This window comes from Drosophila teissieri, chromosome X (assembly GCF_016746235.2).
Source record: "Drosophila teissieri strain GT53w chromosome X, Prin_Dtei_1.1, whole genome shotgun sequence".
NCBI classification, from domain to species: domain Eukaryota; kingdom Metazoa; phylum Arthropoda; class Insecta; order Diptera; family Drosophilidae; genus Drosophila; species Drosophila teissieri.
In genome coordinates this window covers 1,396,313-1,418,509 of record NC_053034.1, presented here as the reverse complement: position 1 = coordinate 1,418,509, position 22,197 = coordinate 1,396,313, and the positions used below count along the sequence as shown (strand labels likewise).

Below are 22,197 nucleotides of genomic sequence, written 5' to 3'. Positions count from 1 at the left end.
CACATAATATGCAGGCAGCTCGTAATGAGCCAACATCATCATCATCAGCACCATCGCCATCCTCGTCATCATCATCATCATCGTCATCATCATCATCATCGGCAGCAGCAGCAGCAGCAGCGTTGTCGTGGCCATCATTTCTCCAGGCCACACACACACACACACACACACAAACGCACACACGGCTGACCTGAGCGGAGCCGACTTCTGACTACCCCTACTTCAGGCTCAGCCGGACCTGGTCAAGCTCCTGCTCCTGCTGCTGCTCCTGCTCCCGCTCCAGCTCCAGCTCCCTGTCTCACTCGCGCCCGGTAGTGCCGTCTCTGTCGGACAGGCCGGGACTGGTCGCCGAAAAATAAAAATCTGCCCAAAACAAACTGCAAAAATGCAAAAATCGCTCACAAAAAAACACACACACACGGACATAAAAAACTGAAAAAATAAAACCAAAAACTGGGCACTGCATGTGCGATGATACGATTGAAGGGGGAAAGGGTGAAAGGGGCGGGGGGTCGAAGGGAAAGGGCGCGGGACGAGCTACAAAGCGTAATCCAAATACACGCACACACACAAGCACACACACACACACACACAAGCATGGACATGCACATGCAATTGGAAAAAAGGAGCTAAAAAATGAAAAAATGCAATCGAAACCCTACAAAAATATGTGTGCGCCCTGCCCGTCCCAGCCTTTCTCCCCTGCGCCCCACGCACACACAGATATACGGACATACGGACACACGGACAGACGGACACACGGACACAGATGCGTGGCAAATGAGCGACGCTTTCGTCCTTTTTCGGCCTATGAGGCTCTGTCGCCGCTGACGCCGGCGTCGCTGCTGCGTAACTCGGCGAAAAAAGAGGAAAAAAGTGCAAAAAATACAAGAAAAAAAAGCGAATGTACGGTCTTTTTATATTATATTCGCTTATATAGAAATAATGCACAAACACCAGTTGCAGTTGCAATTGCAGTTGCAGTGCCACCAGCACACACACATATGCCAAATATGCGTGCAGGGAATGCAGCAGCGGCTCCACATAGATATTTATATAAAATATATAGGCAAAAAAGGAAAAACTAACAAAAATGCAATTTCAAATGGAAAAAAGTTCGATGATTTTCGTTTTTATTTTCTTTTGGCTAACATCCAGCCAACCCCAATCCTTTTTTTCGCCCCAGCGGGATGCATTTGAGCAGTGGAACAAAAGCGAAATATTAATCCCAATTTGTTGTCGTTTAAATGCGCATAGAATTCCCGAACTATCCGTCGATTAGTCAATGTTCAGTTTAGGGAATGTATTCTATTTATTAGAAGTGGGTACGCGATGGTCTATTTTGTATTGGTGGTATATTTTTGTACCATTCAAAGACTTGTATTCGAATAGAATAGATTTGTTTCCGTTGCATAGAGCAGGCTCTATTCCGAAGTACTTCACCTACCAAAGTGCGAAAACACTTCGCCAATTGCTTTCGTCCCACTGTCCAACTCATTATATTTATTTAGTTAAGGACACCACATACACACGCCCGCAAAACAATCACACACACGGGTGCAGCTATGCCTAGACTCCAAAAAAGAGAACAAAACCAAATAAAAATGTACATGGCATTACGTATACGCACTGGACGCCCAGCCAGCCCCGTTGGCAGTCGGCACGCCACTCCATGTATCACCCTTCCGCCTGCCACTTCCAGCTGCAACGTTGCACGTACATAGGCAAACCTTTCAAATCCCCCCAAAATAAGCGACGCATGTGTAGGCCTATCAAAAAGTCGCAGTCACGCAAAACGAAGCACATAATGGAAAAGTGCCAAAAAGTGCAAAAAATCAGCGCTCTATGGGCGACGGGCGGCGAATGGGCGGTGGGGTGGCGTTGTTTGAGACGGGCGAAGGACACGACTGGCAGGATGCAAATGCGGCAGCGTCCAAAGCACCAGCGCAGCACTGCAGCCAACTCGCTCTGGCACACGCACTTTCGGCCGCACGCATGCCGGACCGGACAGTGGCCAAAAAAGCAACAAAACCAAAAAAAAAAAAATGCAAAAAATGCAAAAAGGAAAAAGGAAAAGCGCGAGAAAGTGCAACCAGAAAAAAAGGAAACCAAAGCAGCGCAAAAAAGGACTAGAGCGACGAAAATAAATGCACGCGCACAAAAAGTAGGCAACACGAAACAAAACCAAAGCCAAAAGCCCGAGCTCCCAACTCCCATCTCTCATTTTGCTGCTCGTAGGCCCGCTCGCATCGAGAGCCGGCCGGCGGATGCCCGATGCACTGACATTGAATGCAATGCCGCTGCAGCTGCAGCTGCAGTGCGATGCACTTGCGCCACCCGCCGCCCCACCCACTGGACACTGGATACTGGATACTGGCAGCGGCGCTGGCAGCGACGTCGACGGCGGCCGTGGCGCCAATAAAATTAAAAAATAAGTCAACGCAAATCGAACCGAACGAGCACACGAGCGCAGCGCAGAGCGTTGCATTCCCCTATTTTTTTAAATCGCCAGTGCGTTGTGCGTGTGTGCGTATCCTCGTGAACAAAACAACCCCCGAAATCCGAAAAAAGGATGCACGCACACGCATGCAACACATGCAACACATGCAGCACATGCAGCATGCAGTCCGGCCAGTCCGGCGAGCCGATTCCAGTTATGGGCGTTTTTTGTGCGGCGCTGGGATGGCAAAAACAACACACAAAAAAATGCTAAAAAAAAAACTAAAAAATAAAAGGCCAAATATTATAAAAATGCCACTGCAAGTGCAGCGCTGCTGCTGCAGCTGCAACTGCAACTGCTGCTGCTGCTGCTGCATCTGCTGATGCTGTTGCTGCTGCTGCTGCTGCGGAAAAGTGCAGCGCAGTTAATGCTGGCAGTAGGCGGGTGAGGTGCGGCAAGGTCGTGGCGTGTGGCAGCGCGAAATAAAAAGGAAAAAAAAGAGGACAAAACAACCAAAATAAATGAGTGTGCACACGAGGCAACAAAGTGGAAATTATATAAAAATGCGCTAAAATCCGCCGACACACGCGCGCACTCTCACACAGCCGCACAGTTAGGCGTTTGCTACTATACATACACATATACACGTCACATACACATGCACATGCACATGCATATGCAAAAGCGAGCACTAACACATGCACGCGCGCTGCAGTTTGTGCATTTTTTGCTGCCTGCTTTCGGGCGCCGCTTTTGGCGCGTGAGTGTGAGCGGGATAACTGGGGTGCTGGGCTGCTGTGCGAGTGTGAGTGTGGGTGTAAGTGTGGGTGTGAATGTGAATGTGAGTGCGAGTGTGCGTGGAGTGGGCCACGTAATATGTTTACTTAATAGGCCTAGCGAGCTCAGCTCGGCGAGTGTGTGTGTGTTCAGCCACGACCATGCAACTGCACACATTTGTAGGCACTCGCAGTAGTTAGCCATCTAGTTTAGCTAGTCCGGCTAGAAGTCAAGGGGCAGGCAGCTACTGAGCCACTGAGCTAGCCACCTGTGGAGCCACGGCATGCGAAACATGCCTGTAAATCACCTGCAGGGCAGACAATGTTATGATTTGATCTGTTTGATATACTAAGGGGGCATATAACATGTACAGATTGCAGATCGCAGCAAATCAGATCGCCAAGCGGTAACTAGGACAACTTTGGATCTTTGAAAAGCTCGTGATGGAAAGAGACGAGCTTCGCACGTACTCGGGAATAAATTGCAGATCAGGCATTTATGCAGCCATACACTCCATCCACTCCACACAGTATTTTCGTGCTGATGTCCAAATTGCCGTTAGCGACTGGAAAATTGCGTGAAAAACATTTTTTTACCCCTGAACCATCGAAAAAATGATGAAAATAAGAGGGGCAGCCGCGAAAAAAACACATAGGCTTCGGTCCGTGGAATTGTGGAATTGGGGGGAAATTTCGGTCGCTGGGGATGGGCGGTTGTCTATGTACCGAAATAACGGTAATGCAACAGCGCCCAAATATCACATTAACATCAACGACATGTTTCACTCTCCCCGCTCGTGTGTGTAAATGTGAGTGTGTGTGTGAGTGTGTGTGTGGTAATACATAATGTACGCATAAAAAGGACTCGCAAGGAAGCAAAACGAAAAAAGTCAAAAAATAAATACACATCACAAAAAAAATGAAAAGGTTTAATAATAAAAAAATTACCAAAACTCAGTACATGGCCCTATACACACACACACACACGGATGCGCTGCACGCACGAAAATAAAATGCAAATGCAGCTGACAAGCGGGCGGAAGCGGGCAGGCAGGGGGGTGGTAGTGGGGGTGGGAGCGGAAGTGGGAGTGGAAGTGGGTGCATTCAGCGGATATACCGTCCGCCATAAGGCCAATGCATTTTTGTTAATCGCACGCACACACGCACGTGCAATTTATTTGGTTCATTTTTCTCTTTTTGCCTTTCGTTTCGTTTCGTATCGTTTCGTTTGTTTTGCTCGTTTTCTCCACTGACATCATTTTTTTTTCGCCTTGTTTTGTGTTGTTTTCACTTTTTGTTTTGCTTGTTTTCTGCGCTCGGCTCCGCGAGTGGGCGGCAGTGGGCGGCGGTGGGCGGGAGTGGGCGAATGGGCGGCTGCTGGACAAATTACACATACGCCGCGTGGTACATGCATCAATACATGCGCGCATATTATGAAAATGACATGCAGGCGGAAAAGAGCTGGAAAAAGTGTGGGTGCGAAGTGCGTATTTCGGCTAAGTGCCACTCCCACTCGCATTTCCCCTGCCCTCCACCACACCATTACACCACCACCCACCATGGGGGGGTGGGCACGCCCAGTGGGCGCCCACAGCGACCCACGTGCCTACGTGTGTGCGCATTTGATTTTGGGCATTAGCGGAAAGGGCACTCTGGATTGGAGCCGCACAAAGGATTCCAATGAGCCGACATCGAAAAACTCTCAACTGGCGGTGGGCTGGGTATTTATCTATACTTTTGGATTATATTAACGTTAACGCGACTGGCCGACAGTGCACAAGTGCAGCAATTTGGCCGGCGCTCTGCTGCTGCTGTCTATTTGGCTTATTTGGTTCGCCCCTTTTTCGTGGATTTTTTTATAAACAATAAATTGTTATGCCTACGCGCAGTTATTTATTTTGATTTTTGTGCAACTTTTTGTGCATTTTCCAATCCAATATATATTTATGTGCTTAAATTGTCTGAATGCACACACACACACACACACTCTCGTTCGGAAAACTGACAGTACATATGTGTGTGCGTGTGGTGCAAAAAGGCAGCCATTTTTAAAATGTTAAAAATATAATGTAACGCTAGACCCGTGCGTTAGTGGGAGTGGGTGTGGCTCTGGGAGATGGCAGTTGGGTGCTGGCAGCTTGGACTTTGGAGCTGGGGCGAGTGGGCGGGGAGGCGGTTGGGCGGCTGAGCGGTTGAGCGATGGACAAAGCTCCTCACATGCCATGTCAGCCACGCCCCACGCTCACGCCCACGCCCAGTCCAATATGCTCTCTTTTTCGTGGTTGCGTCAATTTATATTTAAACACATATATATATATAAACATACATATATACACGTTGTTTTTTTGTATTTTTTGAACATGTTTACCCAGCTCTTAATGAAAAATGCCGGGGCCACAAAAAATTAGCATAAACGATTTTAATTGATTCCGTTAGGCAGGTGAAATGCAACTGCCACTGCAATTGCCACTGGAGCTGAGTGCTCTGCAAGTGCCTGGATGTACATGCATGTCCGAATATCTAGGGGCACGGATCGCAGGCACTCCTCCTCCTGCACTGCGAGTGCAGTGTCTTCCAGCAGCAAGTCTTCCAGAAGAAGAAGCAGAAGAAGCGCCCCAAAAAGAGAAATCGTCGGCAAATCCCAAACTCACGATGGATGCCCCTGCCCTTTGATCAGCTCAGCTCAGCGCACAAAGCACAAAAACTTTCTACGGACTCCCAGCAGCCACAAAATACAAAATATGTACAAAACACAAAATGCGAAATACGAAATACAAAATACAAAATGCGAGACACAAAGTGCAAAACCTGAAGAAGAATGCACGCTCGCTCCCCATCGATCTTACATGATTTAAGGGCAGGCATCTTGGATCGCCTGACTCCCCCCCCCGGCTCCCCCCTGGATGCCCCTCCGTCCGTAGATAGTGCCCCCATGCCGAGCTACTTGCATTGCCGTTGCCATTGCCATTATGCCATTGCCATAGAAAGCTGTGCGCAAATTGCTCAACAATGCCAGTGGTGCAGGGAGGAGTTGCATGCATGCCCGAAAACGAAGCCACAACAGGAGAAACGGAACGAAACGAAACGAAACGATACGAAACAAAACAAATTGAATCGCATCGCATCGCATCGAATCGAATGGAATGGAAACCCGTTTGTGTGTGCCAAAAAATTGCAAACTCACAAATCTTCTTTCCCGAACGAGTTTGGGTTTGGGTTTGGGTTTGTGCGCCGAGTGCTGAGTGCTGTGCTCCCCCCTCCGCCTGCTCGGTCGCCTGCTTTTATTTTCGTTTTAGTGCAGCTCTGCCGTTTCATTTTGCGTAATTTTTCTGTAATTTTTAGTGCCACTCACGATCGCACAAAGATCGCACCAGAAGAACCACTACCAAACCCACACCACCACCATCACCAGCACCACCAAACTCCAGCACTGCAGCCGCACTCCGCCCCTCTCTTCACTGGCTGCACACACATGTGTTTGTAGTTTGCAGCCCCTCGCCGCCAAGGAAACTTTTTGGCAAATGACTTGACTCTATCTGTCTTCCACCGCCTCGCCTCGCCCCCCCTACCCTGCACCCCTGCCCCACGGTTAGCTGTGTGCGGCACAGCGCAGCAGGGCATTTATAATTTCCAAAAACAAACTCGGGCGGCGAACGCGCTGCCGAGGTTAACGGCTTCAATGCAACTTTTTTGAGGTTTCTCAACGCACACCAGCATGCCGGGCGATCGCTCAACACACACGGACACACACACACACCAGCAGCAGCGGCAGCAGCAACTTAAACCCAATGTAGTGCATATATAACGATCGCAGCTCAGCGACCTAGCGAGGGCAACACAGCACACAAATTTAGGAAGTAGCTCGCAGGGAGAGGCTTCGCTGCCACTGCCTTGTCAGCTTTTTCAATTTTTTATTCTCCTGCTGCGTTGTGTGTGTGTGCGTGTGTATGTGTGTGCGTGTGTGTGTGGGTACATGCACATTTCAAACTACAGTGTCCGAAGGAAAGAGTGAGAGGGAGGAAGCGGTCGGCGATCGTTCGTCGTTCGCTGCTGCGGCTGGGTAAATTTGCCAAAAATGTATTGCCAAAAATGCTCCCCTCGCTCCCCTCACTCCCCTCGACTTGGCGCGGTGGCTCACTGGAAGAGCAGAAGACCCTAGCTTGGCAGCTTTGAAAGACTGTACAAGTGAAGGAGCTGGGACACGGAAACTGACTCTGATTCGCAGTCGGAATGGAACGGGGACGGGGACTGCGATGGGGAATGGGATGGGGACTGGGACTGGGATTGTTAGCTTAACTTATTTATGACGCACACATACACGTGCCGGCTTGGAGGGGAAGATCACTCATTCACACACTCACTCGCACACACACTCGGGCAGCAGCAATCTTCGCCAGAATAAAGACACCCGGGATCAATGTACTCATTGCTCATCCTCGCTCCGCTCCGCTCCGCAGCTCAGCTCAGCTCGTCAATCTTCTATGAGGGTCGGGGGCTGTGTCATTAGCCGCAACAGAGCTACAGTCACTATAGTTTGGATCCCTTAGATTTCAGTGGCCTCGATAAGCCCTCTCTTTGAAGGTAACCTAGCATTGCCCCCTTGGGGGAAAAGGAAACTTAGGGAGCAGCCTACAAACTAAGCCGCCGTTTATTATCAATCACGCTTCTGGTTAACCGCCAATTTAGACGCACTTTGCCGAAATCCAACCCATTCCAGGCATCTACAAGTGAGCGGGACACTCACGACGACTAAACGCAGATAGCTAGGAGCAGGGGATTATGGCGTTAAATGATTCGTCACACCCCCACACCAAGGCAACAGGCAGAAGGCAGCAGGCAGAAGCCAAATCCAAAGCCCAAGCCCGTAAAATAAACAAGCAACAAATGGCAGCAAGCTGGTAAAACAATTCACAAAACTACCAGCGAACGAGCGCACCAATCCCAGTAAGCGGCCAGACCACCAACCCATTATCCCACCAGCCATCCAGCCAGCCAGCCATCCAGCCAGCCGACAAGTTCAAAGTTCAAAAAGGCTTAAATGCCGCAAAAATCAACACTCTCCCACATGTGTAAGTGTGCCAGTGTGTGTGTCTAATAGAGCAGCAAGGAGTGGCGGGGCATGTTTTAGAAGTGCCGCCAAGAGGCAAACCACTTGAGTACGCCTATAAAATGGCTGTGAAATTTTCACACTAAAAACTTTCGCCTCGAACCCGCAAGGACCCACACTCTGAGGGGAAAAACCGAAAACCCAAACCCAAACCCAAACCATAACCCAAAGTTAGAGCATAACTGCTTCGTGCTAATGATGATGAAGTTGTTGATATGTTGAGTGTGCGTGTGTGTGTGCAAATGAGCTAGAGTTTTAGGGCACAAATTCGTCATAAAATCACTTAAAACGGCATTAACAACCCCCTGGAATGGGATGGGATAGGGTGGAATGGGGCTACGCCTGTCCCACACATGAGCTGCCTGGAATCGGATCGGATCGGATTGGATCGGGTAATTGCGTGTCAGAACTTTTCAACCTCTGACCCCGGCAAAGTCACCCCTCCTTCCCCCAGCCACCTTCCTCTGTATCTCAGTGCTGGGACCCTTACCCGTCTAATCCTAATCGCTGCCCACTCCAGAGTCCTTCCTTTCCCGGCCACTTCTCATCCTCATCGCCATTCCCATTCCCATCCCCATCCGATAGCGGGCACACACACGCACGCATATCATGCTAATTTGCGGACAGCCGCCTTCGTTTGACTTGGCTTCCGGTTCTTGTTCGGTAAACGGCAACCGGACACCGCATAAAACTTGGACCCGGGGCGGGGTTGAGGCTGAGGAGTGAGCAGTGAGCAGTGTGGGCCTGACCTTATGCTCACTCATGTGGCAGTGGGACAGGGGCGCAAAAGTGGCATAAAAGTGTTCAAATCATTTTAGGGTTAATTTCCGCCTCCCCATTCCGAGGGCGGACCCAGTGGCAGTGGTGTGGTGTGCTGTCCTGTGCTGTGGGAGGGCGGAAGACCTGGAGGAGTCCTTGCTAATTAATTCACACGGTGCCTTGGGTGAGGGGGTACTTGCCACTTGCCACTTGCCACTTGGCGGCCCGAAAGCGAGCCGGCAAAGTTGCTCGAGAGTGAAATCGTTTGACGCAGCACGCCTCTGCCCGAATCTCAAGGCGGCCCCATTCCAGCTCATCCCCTCATCCCCTCATCCTCTCATCCCTTGGGCAGACATCCCCCGGCACCACAAGCTAAACACATTTGTGGGTCAGTCAATAGAGGACGTGCTGCGCCCTGGACGAGTCGAGGCGAGTCGAACAGAGTCGAGTGTGTAGAAATCCGAGAGTTTCACTCTTGAATTTCTAATAAATTCATGGGGCAAGGACACGGGAAAGGAAAGCTGCTTAAGTGCGCCACCCACGCCTCCCACGCTACACCCTTTTTTGGGCCGATTGTGTGCGGTTGTATTTCAGTCCACGTTCCGACTTCTAGACTCCTCGTGATTATGTGTGTAATTTGCAATTATGACTTCCTTTGACGTGGCTTCGTTCGTCTGAGGGTGGGCCTGATTCGGCCAGCCAAGAAGGCTCAGACTTATTTAATAAACATGTTCGCCCTCCTGTGCGGTGTTATTGCTTAATTTAAATGCCCGCATATGGCCCCAGGACTTTTGGGATATTCAGGACACTCAGCTCAGCACACACGCACACTCGACCGCAAAGTGATTCACACGCTTTTGGGTCGGGTCAAGATGTCTTGGCCTGTGCCTGGGTCTAAATTTGGGTCCTTGGCCGCCCATCCTTGGCGGATGCGGAAGTGGATGTGGAAGTGGAAGTGGACGTGGACGTGGACGTGGACAGGGGGGAAGCGCCCCACTTTCTTGCCGGGCATCTTGACTTCACCCTGATTTGGTGATTTGGTGTTTTGGTGAGGGTTGAGCCGGGCACTGGTGTGTCGGCATGGGAGGGAGGAGTCCACGACCACGACTCACTGTTGTCTCTGCGCTTCGAGTAATCCCAGATTTCTGGTTATCCCCTGACCTGCGACTGTGTGCGTGTGCTTGTCCTCTTGCTTGTGCTTGTGCTTGTGTTTGTGCCTGTGCGGGGTGTCGCATTCGCATAATTTGTAGGTCATGCATATTTGGCATGTTTGACATGTTTTCTTGGTGTTTTACATGATAAACACTCAAGGGTGCTGGCGAAGTGAAGCACACACAAGGACCAAAGACCAAGGACTTGGGTCCTTGCCTCAGTGGCCATATTATTGGACGTGTGCGTGTGCGTATGCGTTGCGTGTGTGTGTGTGTGCATGGTTGTTTTGAGAGCAATTTCTCAGTCAATTTTGCCGCTTGGGTAGGGGAACTTAATTTGATTTTCGAGTAGAAAACTTTGGCTGTTGCCAAATTCCCCAAGGTGGTCACCGGGGGGCTCCTTGCAACGCTTTCCCCTTTCAGTTGCTTCGTCCCTCTCTCTCTCTCTCTCTATCTCTATCTCTCTGTTAATTTCGGTGACTGGGACTTTAATCAAACGCTAGCCGCGCACTCCTCTGATCGCAAAAGCAACCGGTTTGCCAAATCAAGGAGAGCGAATGGGCCGCGGAACGAGTTTTGTTAGTTCCGCGTCGAGCGTAACATTTGTGTCCAGACCCCAGACCCAAGACCCCAGACCCAAGGCTCCTCCGGCCACGTTGCAGGCACATGTGCAGCGCAGCGGTCGGGGGGAAGCGGCAACAGCGACGCGAATCTCGATCCCAAAGTGCACTTATGGCCCAGCTCCACGCCACACAGCCCCGGCCGACTGCGGTGCGGCTTCAGTGCCTGCTGATTTCTATGTAGGTCGCTGCAATTCAATACTGGCCCTACGAACCCTGCCTGCCCCTGCCCCTGTCCCTCCCCTGTCCTGCTCCCGATTTCGGATTTCTGATTTCAGATTTCAGATTTCTGCGGCTTCGGTTTCGCTTTTGGGCCCAGTTTCTGGCTCGCTTGACGTGTCTCTGCTAATGCGTTGCTTTTTCAAATCCTGCCCGACTGCCCATGCACTTCTCGTGCATGCCGGGATGCGGGAATGCAGTCGCTGGCCAGAACTGGTTTACAGTGGGCCCTCTCGATCCCAGGATCCCGAGCAGCCCTTGGACTTGGCCTGCGCCCTGAGTGGCGATTAACACATCAACTGTCGGTCGCTGCTGTCGCTGCTTGGTCGCACTGACCGATGGGGCCCATAAATCAGGACACGCTATCTCTCCGACGCTATCTGTGCGGTTCTATTTCGATCCTGGCAGCTCCATGGAACACCCGCCTGGCACAAGCTCAACAGGCGGCCGGCTGAGTAGCGTGGCGTGGTCTAACGTGACAGCGCCGGGGACATTCACATCTCCAGCTTGGACACACACTCACACATGTCTGGTTGCCAGGATTAGAGCCGAGCCGAGCCACCAAAGAGGGGAGTGTGGGAGTCGGAGTCTGGGACTTGACTGCTGCCATGGCAGCGCTTAGCCTTAGCCCGCCACTGAAGGTCACACGGCATAGTCCCGTGAAGTAGCCTTAGAGCACGGCTCGCACAAGGACATCTCACTCCCCTTCCACACACACGCACACACACACACGAGCGCACACCCACACGCACAGACGAAGCGTGTTGCAACCTGTTGAAAACAGCTTTTCGCAAGAAGCAAAAGAGAAAGCTAAACGCGAGAAAATCCTTCTGCTAGAGACACAGCAGCAGTGGCATAAAACCCGAGAGAGGTTGCGGCTCTGAGGACGTATGTATGTGTGTGTGTGTGCCAGCACCCTCCGCCCACGCCCACCCTCACCCCCAGCACTCGTCATGCCTAATCTCGACCCATGTGGGACACCACCCTGCGCTGGACACAGGCCTACAGGTGGTTTGCTGCCGCCACAGCTGTTAGTGTAATTAGAGCGGGCTCGGCGGTGCCACCAGTCCGAGATTGATGTCTGCCACCAGTCGAGTCCAGGCCGGGCTGGGCTCAAGGTCGCCACCCCGCCTACTTACACTTGATACCTGTGCCACACAGCAGCCTTGAAGCCGTTGCCTTCATTTGCCATTTTTTCCCAGCATGCCTTTAGCCGTGCAAATTTATCAGTTGGCGCACTTTCGCATGCTTTTTTCTAGCGCTCGCTTGATGGCACTTCTTGCTGGCTCCACCACCCATGACCACCCATCACCACCCATCACCACCCACAAGCAACCAGCCCCGGCCACTTTTCCTGCTGCTTCACGACAGGAGAAGAAAAGAAAAACCTGACGTCGCTGCCGGCGGCGACGGCGCTAGTTGAAGGAAAAACGACGATGGCCGAACGAGAGTGAAAGTCTTGGCCACATGGGGACATGGAGGCGTGGAGGCGTGGAGAGGAGAGCCTTACGCACTCACTCACACACACAGGCGCACACCCACAAACCCACACACCCACACGATGACGCCAGCGCCGCAGTTGACGGCGACGCTGGCAGCGAAAGCGGCGCCAATACCAATACCAGCAGCACCAATACCAATGCAAGCCAGGCTCTTTTCGTCTCGTTTTCTTTGCCATTTTTTATTCACTTTTCCCTCAGTTTTTTTCTTCCTCCGCTCCGATATGCGAGCCGTGCCTTGGCAGCGCTGCCTCTGCTCTGCCTTAAGTGCTACTGTTTATTTTGGTCTCCTCGCCGGATTTTCCCCACTTTCTCCCACTTTTTGCCGCCATCGGAAACAATTTTTCGTCTTTTTGGCTGCTACCGCTACCTTACGTGCTCCAACTTTTCTTAACTATTTCTCTTCTGTTACTCGCCGAGTTTCCTTTCCGTTCCTGGATGGGTGTCGGTGGGAGGCACGGCGCTCTGTGGCACGGCGCTCTTTTCGAATAGTTCGGCACTTAAGAGAAGACGCGGCCTCCAGGATGCCCCCTTCCAGGATCTCTGGCCCGCGGCTCAAGCTTTTTTCCAGCCTGTGCAGAGAGCAAAAGCTTTTGCTGCGGGTGTGAGTCTCGGCTCACGCGATCGGCAGTGGGGCACCAAACCACTATGGCCACATAAGAATGAGTGGACAGTCCGATCGATAGCTAAGCTCCAAACCAGCGGTGGAGACTTTCTCTCTCTCTTCGGTTTCTGCTTTGTGCCGGCTTCAGCTGCACTTCGGAGTCGAAGAGCCGGCACTCCGTGCAAAACGATCAATGGACGGGCTTCTTGTTCTCTTCCGCCGCCGGCACTCTCCACACAACTCAACGCGAGCTTCTGGCTGACAGCGTAACTACTGTGAATTTTGCTCAAAGCTCGCAACTTGCATGTGGAGATAGTTATTTGCATCAATGAAGCTTCTTGGGTACTCTCTTCTACGTCACCAGAAGATTCCCGTGCATGCCAACTACCCCATATGTACCTTCGACACATTCCATCGCTTTCTTCTTACTATATCTTTTATTCCACTTGGCGTTGCAATATCTGCAGATCTCTATGCTTTGCAGAGCTCGATATCAAAGCGACCACTCATCTGCATCGCCGTTCGAGACGTGTTCAAATGCAAAGAATTCGAAAGAGTTCTGGACTAATGTCGAGCTTGTCCAACAGCCGATGACCCGCTGATTACACTGGCTCCAGTCATTCTAGAGCCAATCTCGGGTGCCTGCGCCCGATTGATTATCACGTAGCCTGAATGCCCAGACAGCCGTGTGCTCCAGATTGGGAGTTTTCTTGCGGAGCGCAGCCCAGGTGATATCAGCAGCTGTGGACAGTGGTGCGTTTATCTGGGGCTCAGAGCCGGAAGTGCAGCTCGTCCGTATCAGAGTAGCTCTTCTTGTTCGAAGGGAAAGTGAAGAAAAAGTAAGCATGCCCTGACATCTGAGTCTTTGCATATGCGGTGCCCCACTGATTGCAAAGTGCGTATATGAGCACGAATCGATCGGCAGAGTAGTGTAAATTCGATTGCCAGAAGACAACAGCCCACAATGTTTACAAACTTTAAAACACCACCCGGTGATTGTGATCATTCGACCGTGGGAGTATATGATACCATTCCACATTAAGGTACCATTCCGTTTGCAGAACGGGTTATGCAATTAGTATGTACCGAATCCGATGTTCCTGTCTCCTAACTGCGGGAAACGTGCCCGATATTGGGTCTTAGGCTCTTTTTTTGGCACGGTAGGCGATTCGTGTCTTTCCGCCCAGAGCGCCGAACGTGTTGAATGACGCACCAGCAAACCACGAATTTTAAATTTTTGGATGCGTAACTCCCGCCCGCGCGACGCGACGTACGTGTAAGAATCGTCGAGAGGCAAAAATGCCGAATATGTTTTTTGGTTACATGACCTTGGCTGCGCTCGATCGAGTGGCTCGCCAATCGATCAAAAATGTTTGGAAAACTACCTCAACGCAGTCCCCCCCTATCGTTACAGGAATCGGTTTCGCTCTGGAAACATCCATTGATCACGTCCAAGTCGGCCGCAGATCCCGGATGGGGGATCGCAGATCCGGAGATTACTCATCCAGATGGAAATTGCAGCGGGAAAGCATCTCCGGTGCGGAAGTAGTGCACGTCGCTCTCCGGCCCCCGAGCTTCATTTAGTCATGCATCTTACGGCGGGCACGGCCGTGATACGGGGGCCAGCGCTCCCCGGCGGAGACTCTCTTCCGGTCTGCGGTCACGTGGGGAGAGCGCTCTGCGCTCCGTACTCTGCACTCTGCATTCTGCATTCTGCACACTGAAGTGTGCATTCTAGCCGCTGCACCGTTAGCCAAGATTGGTTTTGGTCTCTTTGGATGGGGCAGCCAACATCTTCGTACTTAAATCACGCGGCGCTCAATTGGCATGCGAGTTATGCAACATTCTCGGAAGCGAGCGCACCCAGCGACCTTTTAAGCGCGTCTGCCCTGCTCCAAGTCACCACTGCCACTCCAGAGCTGACCGCGGTCGCAACCAAGGTTCCACGAAAAGCAGGCACACTAGGCACACACCATCCCTCCAGAGTCAACTTCGTCAGATGAGCCCAGGACCACAAGGACAAACTAGTACCAGTCAAGTTTCGAGTCAGCTAAAGTAGAGTGCCCACCATGACGCACTGCCTTTGGTCGACACTGCTGGGCCTGCTGTCCGTGCTCTCCGCCGCCACCAGCCGCTCGGTGCGGCAACTACCAAGCGCATATCCACCGGTGCTGCCCACCGGATACTACGGACAGCCGCCGTATGCTTACCCACCCTACGGCTATGGCTACCAGGCGCCACCACCCGTCTACCAGCCTTACTACGACAACGTTTTCGGCGTCTTCAAGAGCTACCCCGGCGGTGGGTTCCCCGTGCGGTTCGATTACGTGAGTAGGAGATAGGAATATCGGATTGGGAATTTGGTTTTTCGCCTTTTATTTATTGATATTGATTAGTAGTTTTAATCAGTGAGCTGTTTCTTCACTTCCAATTGCAGAATAATCGCTGCTCACGCAACTACATTGGCATCAAGCCCCATCCCGACCAGCAGCAGTACTACTACGTCTGCAAGCCCGACTGCGTTATCTTCAGCAAATGCCGCAGCCTTGAGGTGAGTCTTAGGCGACCGCTTGCCCCGCCTCGCCAGCCACTCAACTCGCTTTCCCGTTCCCCCTTCCCCAGAGCTTCGACGCCAGCAGCGGGCGATGCGTGCAACACGTTCCGCAGCACAGACCGGACCACCGGCCGCCGCAGTGCGAGAAGGAGGGCCGCTTTCCACACCCCCACGACTGCAAGGTGTACTACAGGTGCGATAAAAACCGGACGCAGCCCTGGCTATTCGCCTGCCCGGCGGGCACCATTTTCTCGCCGGTGGAGCGCAAATGCCTGCCCGGCGACCAGTGCCCCTCGACGGAGATATCGGACAGCGGCAGCTACATTCCCCAGAACTGCGAGCTGAAGTTTCCCGAGTGCGCCGAGGAAGGCACCTTCCGCTCCCCGACGGACTGCGCCCTCTACTACACGTGTCGCCTGCAGGCAAGTGGCACCTATCTGCAGACACGATTCAAATGCCCCGGCAGCAATAGCTTCGATATCGAGCGGAAGCTGTGTCGTCCCCGCAGTGAAGTCGACTGCTTTGACTTTGTTCCGGGACCCGTGCAGGTGCCCTACGCCCCACAGCCCTACTATCCGCCCTATCCAGCTGCACCCCCGCTCTACGAAGAGGACGACTACGATACGGAAGCCAAGGAACAGCAGCCTGCCCTTAAGTCCGAGAAGGTTCAGCTAACGGCGCTGGGCTTTGAAAGACCTTCATTGGATGTGGTGGAGCTGCCAGCTCCAGCGGCCATTCCAAAGGTCATTCCAAAGACCCCAACCGCTACGGAACCTACCACTGATTCTGCCTATCCTAAATACCCCGCCTATCCCTCGTACCCCTCATATGAGTATGCATCACACCATCGCGGCAAGGAAACGGCTGCAGAAAACTTAGAAGTTGAGGAAGAGGGCGTTCCGCGCAAACTAAAGCTCTCGGAAAACATTGCCTTCGAACCAGAGGATGCACCTACTCCTGCGCCTTTAAAGGATACTAGTAATTATCAATACAAAAGATATACCTATGGTACTTCCGAGAACGATGTCACGGAGGCTCCGGAACTCAAATCACCTTTAAAGGGCTTGCACCTTTCGCAAAATATTGTCATTGTCAATACAGAGACTACTGCAAAGCCAGAGGTGCCTACATGCCCCACTAGTGCAACACAGGGTACAACACCCAAACCAAGCACAACTACCACAGTCAGAAGTACCACCCCAATAATTTCAAGTACGGAACCACATAGCACAGCGACCGCGAAATCTACTACTGAAAGACCAACAACAGTTACTGAGAAAACCTCGCCAGCTACCGAAAAACCGAGGACTACTGCAGGGACATCAACGACTCATAAACGAAGTACGACCACTCACCACACTTCTCACAAAACGTCAACAGCTTCTAGCACTACCAAAAAAAGAACAACTCCCCGAACTTCGAAGAGTACAAAGAAGCCACATAGTACCACTCCCAAACTAACCACAACGCCTCCGAAAAGAACAACGCCTACTCACAAATCTACTGCAGCAACAACTACTACTGAGATACCAAAATCGACTACTGGGAAAACATCAACAGCTGCCGCTACCACTAGGAAATCCACAGAAAGTTCCCCTGAACCTCACAAATCTACTGCAGCCACAACTGAGAAACCAAAATCGACTACTGAGAAAACATCAACAGCTGCCGCTACCACTAAGAAATCCACGGAAAGTTCCCCTAAACCTTCAAGCAGTACGGAAAAAGCAACTACAACTCCCAAACATTCAACAACAACGACACCAACGACAACAGTTACATCCACAACTCCAATAACAACAACCACCGCTTCGAGATCCTCCACGGAAAGTACGTCCACTCAACCCCCAACAACAACAACCACTCAACCAACAACAACGACAACTGCGAAGTCAACACCTACGAAAAATCCAACAACTATTGCCCCGAAAATCTCTACAACGACAACGACCACGGAAAAGCCCAAAACTACTACTACTACAACAACGACCCAGAAGACGACTCCGACAGCCCCAACAACAACTAAATTCACTACAACTACACAAAATCCGGCTACAACTACACCGGAAACTACATCTACTCAACACTCAACAACAACTACGCCTCAACCAACAAAGAAGACGACTCGGAAGTCAACCACTACGCCTCAACCAACAAAGAAGACGACTCGGAAGTCGACCACTACGCCAAAACCAACAACGAGGGCTCCGAAAACCTCTCCAACAACAACGACCACGGAACAGCCAAGAACTACTACTACGGCTATACCAGCAACAACGGCACAGAAGACGACTACACACAAACGGGAAACAACTCCACAGAAGACCTCGACAACAGCACCTACCAGCAAAACAACACATAATAATCCAGAACCTACGACTGAACAACATAGTACTCCGAAAACATCAACAGGCACCGAAAAGACAACGATTAGTACTTCCAAGCCTGCCACCGAAAGAAGTACCGAAAATCCAACTACGGCCTCTGTGAAAACTTCTGCATTACCTAGCTCCACTCAAAAAGCAACCAGCACTACTTCCGAATCGACTACAACGACTCAGAAAATAACCACGCCGACTCCGAAACCAACTACGCTGAAACCCTCTACTCAGGAACCAATATCTTCTACTCATGAAGCTTCCACGGTTTCTACTACCACGAAGAAGGCTACAGAAAGTTCTCCGTTACCCACACTAAGTACGGAAGAACCAACTACAACTCCCAATCCACTGGCAACAACGACTCCAACGATTCCAACAACAACTACAGTGGCAGCCACTACTCGAATTACAACCACCACCATTTCGGAATCCTCTACGGAAACCACGTCGTCTCCAAAGCCAGAACCTACTACTCCTAAACCCACAACAACGACGGCTCCAGAGACAACAACAGTGACCATATCTACTCAAAATCCAATCACGTCCAGTCCGAAAACCTCCTCGGCAACCATACCCACAGCAAAACCAAGTTCCAGCACACAAAGGCCGACCACACCAACTCGCCAACCGACAACAGTTACGGCACCAACTACAAGTATCGGAACCACGAAGGTTCCAACTACCACTACCCCGCAAGTCTCCACCGCCTCGACTGCAGTGACCACTGTGACGCGACCGCCATGTCCCGATCACGACTCCACCTCAGGTAAGTCGCTTGCTCATGAGCACCCATTAATCCATTTTGAACGCTCCTCCACACAAGCAGCACTGAACACCTAATCATGACACTTGCCTTACAGATCAGAACACACATCCTGCATGCACACAAGAACACCAACAAGTGAACCTACTTGAACTACAATCACCACAGAAACAAGAAAAGCCCACCCACACACAAACCAACACTGCATTTGCCGGAAGTAGGAACACTTTGGACGGGCAGGAAGTGCCCGACTACATGGACGATGCACCGTCCTCCGCCGATGCGGAATCAGGGCAGGCAACAACAGCTAGGGCTCCAACCATGTCCACCCTGGCGGCGGCCCACCTTCTGCAGAAACTGTTTCACATAATCTCCACCACGCCGCCGAGCAAGGAGCACGCTCCCACTCAGCGACCTTCCAGTCAGCTGTCCTCCAGCCCGCGTCCGCGAGGAGTGACCATTGCTCAGATGGCCAAGCACAACCTGGCCACCTCCAAGCCCTTTATCGCGCACTCTCTACGGCTCTCCATCCAGCAGCTGGCCTCCACCCAGAAGCGCTCTATCCCACCCAAGGCCCTTGTCACGCACAACACCACCAAGAAGGAGCCGGAGGACTCCGAGTACTACGACAGTGAGACATCGGAGCAGTACGCGGACGAGGACAACGAGGTGCTGGACAAAACGCAGCCAAAGGCAATGTCCAGCACCACTGTGGCCGCAGTGATCCCTGCTGCTCCGTCTACGAGCACTGAGCCACAGGCACATGAAACCACTTCTGTGCCAAGTCCGACCAAGGCAGCTCCCTCATCCACAGCCCAGCCCATTGAGTCGACAACTGGAGAGCCGGACTACGGCGACAGCTCTGGCGGCTCTGACTATGTCAATGACGCGAATGACATTGCGAGCGGTGTAGTCAGCAGCCTGGAGGCCAGGAAGAACTTCCTGCTCAGCCTCCTGAAGCAGCGCCTAACTCCTACAGAAGTGAAGAAGCCATTGCCGGCTATGACCACATCCACAACCACAGGTGCCCCTCAGTCATCGAGCAGCAGTGCAAGTCCTGCGTCCACCACAAGCGAGAGCACTGCTTCGCCCACGAGTTCGACCGCAAGACCAGCTCTGACTGCTAGTAAGCACTTACGTCCAGAGGCACTCAGTCGGCAGAAAAGTTCGACACCTCTGAGTGCGGAATACTATGATGAGGACGAGGACTACATGGAAGACGAGCCCGCTGCTTTTTCTGATGCTGACCAAAAAGAGCGGGGCGCAACCTTAGTAGGGGATAAGCCACCAGCGGCCACCGCCAAGCGACACGTGGCACCTCCATCGGCGCAGCCCGTAGCACAGACGATGCTCAATATATTAGCAACCAGGAGCGAGGCAAACGAAGTGGAAGTAAAAGGCGCATCCGACGGAGTGCAGTTTAGGAAACTCGGTAGCAAGGAAGGCCAGACTCCCACCGAAAGTCCAACCAACAGCGCATCAGTAGTGGCTGAGGCTCTAAGCCGAAGACTGGCCGACAGAGTTGGGCATCCTTCTGGCCCAACCGTGCCACACACATCTAATCCAAAGCCAACCGAATCAGTCATGCAAACAACGATACAAAGCAGAATACCACAAACTGAATCATCTTCGCAAACACCACCATCGACATCTGCAGCAACACCAGCGACACCAGCAACACCAGCGACACAAGCAACCCAAAAACCTCGAACATTCGAATCGGGAAAACAAAAACCAGAGTCCATCGCACAGAGTACCCAAGAAATAGTCACACAGACCACTCCAGAATCAGCGCCACCAGCAACAGCAAGAGCAACGGCAGCACCTGTGCCCGTCGCAGTGCGCCAGGAAGTGCTGTCGGTGAACAGCAGGCCCTGGTTGCTGGCGGCGCGCAACCAGACCGTCCACCTCACACCCATCTCCTCCATATCGTCCATCTCCTCCGCCGCTCGAGCGCCAAGCAACCCAGTGAGCCTCGCTAACCGTTCGTTCAATCCACTAGTGTCCAGTCCCGAGGACCACTCCACGGAGAAGGTGCCGCAGCTCATCGTGAAGGTGTACGAGCCCATCGACCTGAAGATCGTCTTCTGTCCGAAGTCCTGCGACCAGGACCACGATCACAAATTCGGTAAGTCGCCCTTCGATAAGCACATTTCACCCTAGTACCTTGTCCCTGACCTATGACCTATGACTCGACCACAGACCCAGCTGATAATATTAAGACGTCCAACTGCACGGGAGGCTGCGACGAGGAGGAGGAGCGGATCCACAAGCATGTCGACATCCAGTGGAAGCCACTGGAGCTGACCGACATCGCTGGCTTCCGCAACGCAGCGTAGAAACACGACGACGCCCACGGAATTCCTAACATAGAACCTTTACCTTTACCTATACCTAGTACCTATAACTACAATAAATACCATACCATTTAAATCAACCAAGACGGTCTGCGACTGGCGCCCAGCAAGTGGGTCGCCTTGGCCAACGGGGGAGGAGGGGGGCTTTCGACCCGCACAGACTGTTCTCCGTGTGTTGCCTCCGGGTGGCATGGGGGTCGTGAGGTGGGATTGGGATTGGGTGGGTTCCGCCAAAAGAAACAGCGGAAAGCGCACAGTGCACAGTGCACAGCGCAGAGGCAGCTGGCAAAAGAAACAGGCAGAGTGCACACAAAAAGTTGCACGCCAAAAGGAAAGCAAAGGATTGGAATGGCATGGCATGGCATGGCAAGCAAAGGATAAAAAAGCGTGCCACCACGCCGAACGTCCTTCAGCCTGTGTGGGTAATGGGATATAGGTGGGTCGCGACTGTGAATGTGAATGGGGATATGGATGTGGATGTGGATGTGGATGCGGTCGTGGTCGTGGTCTGTGGTTATGCTGCCAGCATGTGTCCAGAAGTAGCTGCCACCTGTTGGCGCCCGCTGCTGCCGACTGGGCCAACAAAAGAAAGAAGTCCCTAACACAGTCGTGGACGGCAACAAGACCAAGCCAAAGTCGCCACCGCGGCATGCCCCACCCGCATGCCATCGCCATTGCACACACATGCGAGTGGGCACTTGGCCACCAGGCGCCCAGTGTCGACAGGCAGTGTCCGCATTCAGAATTCCTGAAGCGACGCGGTGGTGGTGGTGGCAGTTCTGTGTTTTGTGTTAACGGCAAGCAAAAGGAGCAAGTGCAAGTGCAGTCATTGTTTTTGCGCCAGCTGCATTGTCGTGCTCTTGTTGTCTTCGCTTGTTGCCCTTTGTTTTGATCTGCTCTGTTCGGTTCGCTGGTTCGCTGGTTGGTAGCTCGGTTGTTTGGTAGCTCGGTAGTTCGGTGGATGGGT

General features: G+C 52.1%; 1 protein-coding gene across 3 annotated transcripts in view; it reads left to right on the top strand.

The window, feature by feature from the left end:
* The window catches only part of LOC122624494 (mucin-5AC), a 97,798-nt gene that overhangs the window by 44,444 nt on the left and 31,157 nt on the right, over window positions 1-22,197 (top strand). The window contains exons 4-8 of one of the 3 annotated variants that reach the window (XM_043804078.1): window positions 14,590-15,502; window positions 15,613-15,726; window positions 15,798-18,876; window positions 18,971-21,001; window positions 21,076-21,310. In XM_043804078.1, coding sequence (XP_043660013.1) covers window positions 15,245-15,502; window positions 15,613-15,726; window positions 15,798-18,876; window positions 18,971-21,001; window positions 21,076-21,212 — 5,619 coding nt within the window. In that variant the 5' untranslated portion in view covers window positions 14,590-15,244 and the 3' untranslated portion in view covers window positions 21,213-21,310. Of the gene's footprint in view, window positions 1-14,589; window positions 15,503-15,612; window positions 15,727-15,797; window positions 18,877-18,970; window positions 21,002-21,075; window positions 21,311-22,197 lie in introns of those variants that run through there. The other 2 variants (XM_043804080.1, XM_043804079.1) reach the window with 2 other exon arrangements.